We start from the raw sequence: 10,738 nt of genomic DNA, 5'->3' as shown, positions 1-10,738 counted from the left end.
GCCAGAGCGGGCACTCCCCTCTCAGTTCCCAGAATGTTTCCATCATGATTGTTCTTTCTCTCATTTGACCTTCAACTAGGCTGGAACCTCCATGAAGGAGAAGGCCAGGCTTGCTTTGTTTATCATTATGATCTTAGCATTCAGCACTAAACAGGTGCATAGTGGAGGCTAAAATATTTGGTCAGTTGAATTGAGTGTGGCTTTCTGTGTCACATTGTCCCTGCCCCTCTTGAAATTTAAAGCTGGGTAAATAATTGACCCTCATCTTAATTGTCATGGCCACTTTATTTTCTTTATAAGAAAAGAATTAGCCCTAACCGGTTTGGCTCAATGGACACAGCATTGGCCTGCGGACTCAAGGGTCCCAGGTTCGATTCCAGCCAAGGGCATGTACCTTGGTTGCAGGCACATCCCCAGTAGGGAGTGTGCAGGAGGCAGCTGATCGATGTTTCTCTCTCACCGATATTTCTAACTCTCTATTCCCCTCCCTTCCTCTCTGTAAGAAATCAATAAAATATATTTTTTTAAAAAAAGAAAAGAATTAAATAGTGTGACTAAGTTTTTAAGTTGGTGATGAGATTTTGAATTAAATGCAATGTAGTTGTCTAATTTCTATGGTACTAGAGTAATTGGCATGATGTTTATAAAACATTGTTTTATCATGTAACATTAGCCATAGTGTATTGAATCTTTACATCTTGCTGTTTTTGTCCATTTCTGCCTGATCAAGAAAAATAAAACTTTTTTTTTTTCAATAATGACTCTTGTAATCAGAATTTCAGCATTGGAACTTACAAGGGAAATGACTATATTGCTTATTTTTATTGGGTTGAGACACTGGCGTGATCCTTTATAATTATACAATACTCATACAATACCATATACTATACCATAAGTAATATCTGTTCATAAATGAAATTTAAGAAACTAATCACTCGACTAATGTGCTATTTTATTGCTTTTCCAAAGTTAATTTTTGTTGTTACTAATCCTCACCCGAGGATATTTTTCCATTGATTTTTAGAGAGTGGAAGGGAGGGGGAGTGACAGAGAGAGAGAAACATCAATGTGAGAGAGACACATATCAATTGGTTGCCTCCCACACAAGCCCGGAGCAGGGCTGGGGATTGAGCCTGCAACCTAGGTATGTGCCCTTGACTGGAATCGAACCTGGACCCTTCAGTCCTGGGCTGATGCTCTATCCACTGAGCCAAACCGGCTAGGGCCAGAGTTAACTTTAATGAAACTGTAAGGTCATTACACTTTGGGTGCTCTAGGCCCTCACTGTACTGACATTATCATTAGTTTTGCTTGATAAAAACTAAATTACCTTATTCAACACTTAAATTCAGGGATGTGACTTTAACATAGGTTTGGAGGGGTTTTTATTGTTGCTGTCTTGGTTTAAAAAATCCATGGCAGTTTAAGTTTCGGGAAAACACAGTAAGGTCTAACTTTCTGAAATGGCAGAGAGACTTGAAGGGACAGGATGGGTGGGCAGGACCTGCTGAGGGTGGACCTGATATGATTTGGAAACCTGATGTTACAAATTGGACAGCGCAGGGACCAGATGCAGACTGCAGAAAGCTTCGCTTGGCTCCTACCGTGTTTTCAAAATGCTTGACGTTGTCTGCCAAGTCATCTGGTCCCCTCCTCCCTCTGGACTATTTCCAGCAGCTTCCTCACTGAGTTTACCTGCTTGGCCCCGGTAAGCAGTTAAGTGTCTGGAGAACAGTTACAGCATTAAGTGAAACATGGAACTTGGGAGGGAAAGAGGTTGAAAATGGAGATTTTAAAGAATATATGGAATTTGAAAGGCAGGTGAGCCCACTGAGGGTGGAGGCTGGGAATACAGGCAAGGACTGTGCACATAAGGTTGAGAGTTGAGATTCTGAAAAGACCAAATACAAGAAGCTAAAGACAAAACTTGGAGTATCACTCACACTTACGGTAAGGGCTGTAAGTCACCAGAACCCCAATGAAGGGAAAGAGGCTGCCATAAGAGAAGCAGGGTAGAGCAAGGCTATGGAGGGCCAGGGGAGAGAGAGCTTCAAGGGTCAGGTGGTAAACTGCACCTAGAGAGAAAGGATAGGACGGAGGGGAGGGGGGAGCTGTTAGATTTGGTGCTTAGGCTGTTGATACCATCAATGAGCCAGTTCAGCCGAGAAAACAAGGTAAGATTACAGACATAAAGAGGGAGCAGATGTAGATGTAGGTGGACACAGCTACTCCTTTGAGATGGTTGACAGAGCCCTAACTGGTTTGGCTCAGTGGATAGAGCATCTGCCTGTGGACTGGAGGGTCTTGGGTTCGATTCCTGCCAAGGGCACATGCCCGGGTTGCAGGCTCGACCCCTGGTAGGGAGCGTGCAGGAGGCAGCCGATTAATGATTCTCTCTCATCATTGATGTTTCTCTCTCTCCCTCTTCCTCTCTGAATTCAATAAAAATATGTATTTTTTAAAAAGATGGCCGACAGAGGGAAGGAGCTGGAACACCATTCAGTGATATGCAGGGTGGAGGATCTCGGGATCTGGTATTTTGAAAAAGAAAAAGGCCAATGGGAAGGGAGCAGGATCTATAGGAAGTAGGAGGGGATGGGCACAAGTGGAAGAGGTAGCTCTGGAAATTTTTTCAAATATTGAGGAATGTTAAGGGGATGCTAGTTGGATGGCCTATGATATGTTAGGTGAGGTCAGCAGTTACAGCCATTCAATTTTGAATTCTAGGAAGGAAGAAAAAGTCTGGGATAGTTGGCATAAGTAATGTGGTGTGGGCCATTCAGGAAGGCAGGACAGGCTTGCTAAGCAGCAAGGAAAGCTCAGCTGAGATTAGCAAGCATTAACTAGGGTTCAAACTGCCATAATTCTGTGAGTTTATTATCTATTAGAGGCCCGGTGCACAAAATTAGTGCACTGGTGGTGGTGGGGGGGGGCCCTCAGCCTAGCCTGTGCCCTCTCACAGTCCAGGACCCCTTGAGGGGTGACTGCCAGCTTAGACCTGATCCCCCTGGGGGGACCGGGCCTAAGCCAGCATTCAGACATCCCTCTCACAGTCGGGGGCTCTCGTAATCCGGGACCTCTCGCTCCTTACCAACCACCTGCAGCAGAGGCAGGAGAGGCTTCCACCACTACTGCTGCACTCTCAAGCTGTGAGCCGGGCTTCTGGCTGAGCAGCACTCCCTCTATGGGAATGCACTGACCACCAGGGGGCAGCTCCTGCATTTAGCGTCTGCCCCTTAATGGTCAGTGTGCATCACAGCGACTGGTTTTTCTGTCGTTCGATTGATTTGTGTATTAGGGTTTTATTATATAGGATTACAAACTGCAGATTTGCAGAAGGTTCATTTTTTAGATGTAGTTAACTTTCTTATAAAAATGATCATTCCATTTTTGCAAGCCTATTAGTACCACAAGCAGGGTTTTTCCTCTAGTATACTTGGTGTTAAACCAGCCGTGGGCAAATTACAGCCCGCGGGCCGGATCCGGCCTGTTTGAAATGAATAAAACTAAAAAAAAAAAAAAAGGCCGTACCCTTTTATGTAATGATGTTTACTTTGAATTTATATTAGTTCACACAAACACTCCATCCATGCTTTTGTTCCGGCCCTCCCGTCCAGTTTAAGAACCCATTGTGGCCCTCGAGTCAAAAAGTTTGCCCACCCCTGTGTTAAACTATCAGTGTTCAGGGGCATAGTCTTGGGATACCAATCATAGTTACTAATGTGAAGATATGGTTGAGAATTTCATTACAAAATATTTAACTTTTATTATCAGGATTATTCCTCCTAAGCAATTAATTACCCCCCCCCCCCTTCTTTGTGCATGTTGTAAATTGTGAAACTGACTAGGATCCTTTTTCAAGTCAGCTAATAGAGGGGAAAACTCTGGATTAATGTCAGACTAAGGAATAGGGCTCAGCAGGCTGTTTTTCTTCTTTTTTTAATCCTCACTCGAGGATGTTTTTATTGATTTTAAAGATAGAGGGATGGGGAGAGAGAAACATCAATGTGAGAGAGAAACACCAATCGACTGCCTTCCCAACCAGGGATTAAACCCGAAACCTAGGTATGTGCCCTGACCAGGAACTGAACCCACAATATTTTGGTGTACAGGACGATGCTCCAACCAACTGAGCCACTCAGCCAGGACAGCAGGCTACACTTTCATTGGCCTCTTTTCTGCCTCCATCTTGTGACTATTCTGTTCCTCCTCTTCCTCAGTTGTTATCTTATTACATTTCACATAGCCTAGAAACCACTTTAAATCCTTTTTTGGAACCAGATAGAACATATAAATATTAAACATACAGGTACTTTCAGGTACTTCAAGCACATTAATAATTGTGGCAATTATCAAATAAAAAGCAATTAGTTACAGGCCATTAGACCCCAAAAAACCTTTTTAAAAATCTTTCAACTAGCCATTTAAGAATAATGAATGGTAGTGTCTAGAGCAAAAAGCCAAGTTTGTAACCATAATCATAGCAAAATGAGTGGAAAAATGACAACTGAGCTGGATCTTGTCTCCATGCCCTCTTCTCTTTAGATAGCCATTTAATGTCTGTCAATGTCATGTTACATATAACATCACATGATTATAGATAACACCATTAAAAAACAGACTGAACTAGATATTTGCCTCAATTTTTTTTTTATTTTTTGAGAGAGAGAGGAAGGGAGAAACATTGATTTGTTGTTCCACGTATTTACGTATGCACTGGTTGGTTCTTGTATGTGCCCTGACCCAGGATCAAACCCACAACCTTGGCATATAGGGTAACACTTGAACCAAATGAGCGACCCTGCCAGGGCTGTCTCCATTTCTTTGTATGAGGAAACCTACCATAATGATGCCTGTTAAAAAAAAAAAAAAAAAAAAAAAAGCAATTTGCCTGGCTGGCATGGCTCAATGGTCAGGGCACATGCCCAGTTCCATGCTTGATCCCCAGTGGGGGGCGTGCAGGAGGCAGCCAACCAATGATTCTCTCTCATCACTGATGTTTCTCTCTCTCTCCCTCTTCCTTCCCTCTCTGAAATCAATAAAAAGATACTTTTCTAAAAAGCAATTTGCCCTTTTTAATTATTTTGCACGCCTCTTGTCAACACAGCACAATTCAAAATCACTGTCTCGTAGCGGGTTCAGAAGATGGGCGCTGGAGCCAACTGTTTAGATTCCAGTCCACCAGCACGCGTGACCTCGGGCAACACACTTATGTTTCCCCGCTTGAAAAACAGTGTATGCGGACCTACCTCATACGAATTTGAGGCCTTAGTAAGTGTATTTGAGTAAGGTACTTAGCACAGTGTCTGTGACATTTTAAATGCACAGAAAATTGGTAGCTACAATAGTTTTGGCTTTACAGTTGGGAAAACTCATGAGCCTCTGGAGGTCCAAGCCGGACTTCTGGACCCAAACAAGTCAATAACCAGCTGGGTTCCAGAAGCTCAAGCTAATGTGTAGCTGAAGACCACAGAGGAGCACCCTGCTGAGAACACTCAGCCCGAAAGGTTCTCCTTAATGGTACTTGGCACGGGTTCGGTACCATCATTCCACATTCACTGCCTCTTACCAGCGCCCTGCGGCATTCATTTATTAAATATTTATTGAAGGCCTGCTTTATCATGCAGTAAGTTATAAATACCACCAATAAAAACAAAAACAGAGAACCACACTCTTTCCCCGCTTACGGCTTCAAACTGTCACAGGCAAATACTAGCAATAGTTATCCAAGTAGCAAAAATAAAAGTGTTATACCTGTCGCGAATTTAATGGAAATCACAAATCGCCTATCACAACTTTAAGTCTTAATTACTGAAACCACATACTCTGTGACAATGATAAGTAACCCGTGGGGTCCCGTGGGTTGGGAGTCCTCCCACACGGGGAGAATTTGGTGTCAGTGAAGAAAGGAGTAACCACTTCTTAGTCGTCCTGGATCGTTCGCTCTTCTTCGGGAAGAACACTCCAGTTGGGGGAGGCCACATCCCGCGCCAACCAGTTGAAGTCGTCAACGTCGCTCCAGTTATTTTTGCTCCGATCTAAGCCAGAGCTCTCGAAGTCTCGGTCGATCCCCGGGTAGCTCCAGGTGTAAGGGGCGAACCGGATGCCGTGGCAGTCCTCCACGATGGCCCTGCAGGTCACTTGCAGGAAGATGCGGGTGTCCCTCGTGGTGTGTACCCGGAGCTGCTGGCAGGCCACGGCCAGCACGCACTCACTGCAGTCATCCAGAAACACCGACGTGGACACCGGCCCGCAGAGCAACGTGCAGCGGCGCGCCTTGCTCAGCCGCAGGGTGTTGGGATTGCCGTACAGTCTGATCGTGCAATCGCTCAGTTCGGTCAAAAGGACGTCTCGCTGGTGCAACTCCTCCGCTCTCTTCTCCAAGACTTGGGACTTGAGGTTGGAGAAGCCGCAGAGCCAGCTAGCGCCCACGGCTCCCTCCTCGGTCAGGGAGGGCGGGGAGGCCAGGGTGCCTTCCGCCTCCGCGGCGCCGGGAGCCGCATCTACTGCTTTGGGGGCCGAGACAGCATCCTTCCTCCGGGTCTTGAAAGCGAATCGCTTCTTGGGCTGCAGCTGCTGGCGCCGGTCGGCCAGGGCCGCCTGCAGCTGCGCCAGCGCCTCCTGGGCCTGCCGCACTTCGTAGGCGGCCAGGAACAAAACCGAGTCGTTGAGGAGTTTCTGGAGCCCCTGGAGCCGAGCGGCCGCCTCCTCCAGCCGCTCGACCGACTCCCCGCCCTGCAGGAGCTCTTCCACCGCTGCTCGCTCCCGGGCGAAGGCGGCCGTGAAGAAGTCGCTCTTTTCCTCCACCACCTCCTGGTTCTGCCGCTTTTGCTTCCGCCTTTCCGCCTCCAGTTGCCTCTCTTGGTCTCGCCTCTGAAGCCGCTCAGGCAGCAGGCTCCGCTCCCGCTGGGACACCAGGTCCCCGTTACCTACGACGGCAGCGGAGCAATTAGCTGTCTCCATCTTGACTGCAAGCTTCCTTTCTCCTGCCTTCCTTCCTCTGGGCGCGCCCTCCGTGAGGCGTCCCACCAACGCGTCCTTTGATTGGCCAGATACGATGACGTCAGAAGACCGGCCTTATTCCCTTATCCCATTGGTTCCTCTACATCGGAGGGGCGGGGCCGACTGACAAAGGGGGTGGAGAAACAAAGGTCCTTGTGGATGGGTGGGGTGGGAGGCAGGAGGGGGAAGCCTTTTTTTTCTTCTTAAAGGGGCAGGACTTATATCCGGGATTGTGGGGTGAGTTGCAGCAGCGGCAGCTGCACATGTGGGTTTGTTTATAAGAACAAGGTTAGAAACTCGCAGGCCTCCCCCTCCCCCCCGGCTCCTCCCTACCTCCCTCTTACAGGCCAGAGATCTGCTACTGGTGGGGGGAATGTGTGCGTGCGGTGGGTGGGGGGACAGGTAGTGGTAAGAAAGATGGAGGGGGGGTGGAATATTGCACCGCCCGGCCCGCGTCGGAGGAAGCGGCAGCTGGAACAGCTGGCTAGGGAGCCACTTGCATGCCTCTGTTTTTTTTCCTTTTCCACCACCCCTTCCCCCAACCCATTCCTGCCGCCCCAAAACCCTTATCCTAACCCCTCCCCCCACCCCCCGCCCCAGCCTCTGCAGTTCGGCGTGGCCTGGGGCTCCAGGGTCCCTGTAGGCAGTTACGGGGGCGGGAGAAGGCGAAGGCCACCCGGATGGGAGAGACTGGGTTCCTCATTGCAACGGGGTTCAGGGGGCCTTGGGGGAGCCTAAAAACGAATTACTATTTTTTTGGCCAATTGCGGCAGTCGGCGGGGTGGGGGCGGGAGAGTGAGATTCCACACCCCCTTCCTCTTCCTCCCACGCCCTCCCCCCCCCCCTTCGCTGTCACTCCCTGCGCAGCTGGGCGCCGCTGGGCGTGACGGGCGAGACCCCAGCCCCCGGCTCCGCGGCTCTCCCTGGGGCTGTCAGTCTTGGGAAAGCGGTGGGGAATGTCACATTATTTCTAGAGGTGGTGGGCGGGGTTTGTCGCCGGAAGCGGATGAGCCTAGCCTACCGCCGCGGCCAGCCCGGGGTGTGAGTGGGCGGCCGAGGCGGCGCCGTCACCAGCAAAACCCGGGGCAGCGAGCGGCCGAGACCCTGGACGTGCCCGCTGCGGGCTGCGGGCTGCGGGCGCGCGCGACCTCGGCTGCTCCGTGCGGCGGCCGGCGGAGCGCAGGGCTCTGACCCGGCCCGCCCTCCCCGTCTGGGGTTTCACCCTCATCTCCCTCCCGGCGCGCACACACTTCCCGGCTTCCCGGTTTTCATTGGGGTATTTAACTGCCCAGGAAACTGTCACTGGACATCTCACCGATGTGCCTGCATTGTCATGCAGAGAAAGATGGGGGGAGAGGGGAGAATTAAGACATCTCCAATTTTTAACGCCCCACTCTCCTCCCTTCCTTCCCATTTAAAACAAAACAGACAAAAACCCAAAGACAAAACACATACATTTCTGTATTTCTCTACTGCATGTCAGTGCAGGTTACCCGTTGGCCAATTCCGCGCAGGGGGGTAGGGGTGGAGGGGGATGGGAGTGGGGGGTCGGGGGGGCGTCTGTGTGTCCGTGCACCGATGGAGATGAGAATGCTGGAAAATTCCTGTGCTTACGCTCGTATTCACTGCTCTTTGTTTTCATTCGCGTTGTTCATGGACAAGATAGACGAGGCTTTCGGTGTTTCGTGCGGTGTGTTTTTGAGGCTGGTGAATGAAATCTAGCTGTTTATCTTGTCTGAGTCACACGGAGGAATGCAATAGCTGCTTTATTTTAGTTGTGATTTAACCAAGGAAGGTTTAGGGAAGATCTGTTTTGCTGAGGACTGGGGGGAGGGAAGCCCTGATCGGTCTCCAGTTTCTCAGCAACTGCATCTGTCTCGCGTGAATTAAGAAAGTTTGTAGCCAAGCAAGGCTTATCGGACTTGGGAGTTACAGCGGCCGGGCCAGGCAGCTTTTCCGTGTTAGCCACAGTGCGTCTGTGAGCGGTGCTTCGTGCTGTCTGTGTCAGCAGGCAGTTGAATGCCATTAAACTCTTGCAGGAATTTCATTTCTACCCGACTTCCGATTTTGGCACAGCGTCCAGTAGACCTTAGACGTTTCTGAATATTTTTAAGTTGGCTAGTTCAAACTTTTCTGAGAAAGAAGCAGTCACGGGCAAAAACAGGCAGGTTACCCGGTGACCCGGTGTGTCAGAGACGGATGGAAAGCCGAGTGGGAACGGGCAGGGTGCGTGCTGTGGCCTGGAAGCATTGGCGTGGCCGTGTTTTCCAGCCCCCAGCAAACTAACTGCTGGTGAAGACGTGGATGGACAGCTACATGCCTGAGCTCGAAAGCAGCAGGAAGGCTGCAAACCTCTGGCGCTGCCAGACGGAACTGGAGGGCAGGCAGTTCAGTGTGCAGCCTTGAAACAGACCAGCTCCTGTGGTGACGGAGGTAAAGAGGGGGAGCCCTACAACAGAACCGTGACAAAGGCAAGCAGCCAGGAGCTCTGAGCCCTTTGTTCAAAGATACCTTAAGAGGCTTGTGAATCAAAGTACTGCTCTCTTTCGACATGTTAAAAAGTGTAAAACTTCTAAGTTATTACAGACTTTAAAAGCTACTTTAAAAGGGGGGTACTTTGGGGTTCTGTTCGTTACATTAGCTTTCAACCATTAACAACTGACAATTTCCTTCCTTCTAAAACCCTGGCCTCTTCCCCACCCCACTTCACTCTGATTATTTTATAGCAAATCCCATACATTATATTACTTTATGTTTTACAATCTATCAGTGTTTCAATATGTATCTCAAAGAGATTAGGACTACCCTTTTAAAACCTAACCACAATATTATCAACTATCACCACACTCCAGAAAAAGTGGTGATATATCCTTATTATCATCAGAGTTCCGGTCTATATTCACATTTCTCTATAATTATCCTATAATTTCCTTTTCAAGTTATTTGAATAAAGATCCAAACAATCCCATTCAATTGTCTAGTTAATATGTCCCTTAAATCACTTTTTTTTTTAATCCTCTTCCCCCCCCCCCCCCCAGCCTCTCTCTCTCTCTCTCTCTCTCTCTGTCTCTCTCCCCCAATTGTTTTGTTGGAAGAAACCTGGTCACTTGTTCAGTAGAGTTTCTGATAGTCTGTATTTTGCTGGCTGCATCTCCATACTGTGTTTGTTAGATATTAAATATTTGTCATATGTATTTGATCTTGTAATGTCAAAAGTGAGTGTTTATGTACTGATATACCACAGGAAGTCAGCAACCAAGTAGTGAAAGCATTTAAGCGCAATAAAATGGCCTTTGGCTATGGCAATACAGCAAAGAATAAGGTCTTTTGCTGTTCTGTGGAGTCCGTCAGGGACCGGTGCTGTGGAAGATGCCAGCCACACGTAGGCACAATGAAACAGATCCAGACCTCAATTCTAGTAGCTTGATGCCAGAAAGAGGTGTCACCCATAGTGATATAAAGCATTCACTAAAGAGCTCTATATGCCACTACCAAATGGTAGGCAAATATTCCTACCTTGGTCGCTGGCTTTTCTGACACGAGGAACGTGAATGGTGGCAGCTGTGGGGGTATGTGCTCTTTGTGAAAATCTCCAAATTGGTCTGGGAAGCAGGAGAGGAGCAGCCCTTCCTCCCGCCTTTCCCTGGCTCTCCTCCTCCCCGCCACCTTCACTTGTGGGAACTTTTTTCATCGTCAGACACCTAAGGCCTAGCACAGACTGGCACCGAATATTTAT

The 10,738-nt window shown here is 48.5% G+C and overlaps 1 protein-coding gene across 1 annotated transcript; it reads right to left on the bottom strand.

Annotated features, from left to right (window-relative positions):
- Positions 1–5,568: 5,568 nt before the first annotated feature.
- Positions 5,569–7,024, bottom strand: TBCC (tubulin folding cofactor C). Its single transcript, XM_036317734.1, has one exon. It carries the CDS (start codon positions 6,961–6,963, stop codon positions 5,923–5,925), a length of 1,041 nt encoding a protein of 346 aa, XP_036173627.1. The 5' UTR covers positions 6,964–7,024; the 3' UTR covers positions 5,569–5,922.
- Positions 7,025–10,738: the final 3,714 nt, after the last annotated feature.

This window comes from Myotis myotis, unplaced genomic scaffold (genome assembly GCF_014108235.1).
Source record: "Myotis myotis isolate mMyoMyo1 unplaced genomic scaffold, mMyoMyo1.p scaffold_m19_p_7, whole genome shotgun sequence".
Lineage (NCBI taxonomy): Eukaryota > Metazoa > Chordata > Mammalia > Chiroptera > Vespertilionidae > Myotis > Myotis myotis.
Note: the sequence above shows the minus strand (reverse complement) of the source record. Positions and strands in the feature narration are given on the sequence as shown.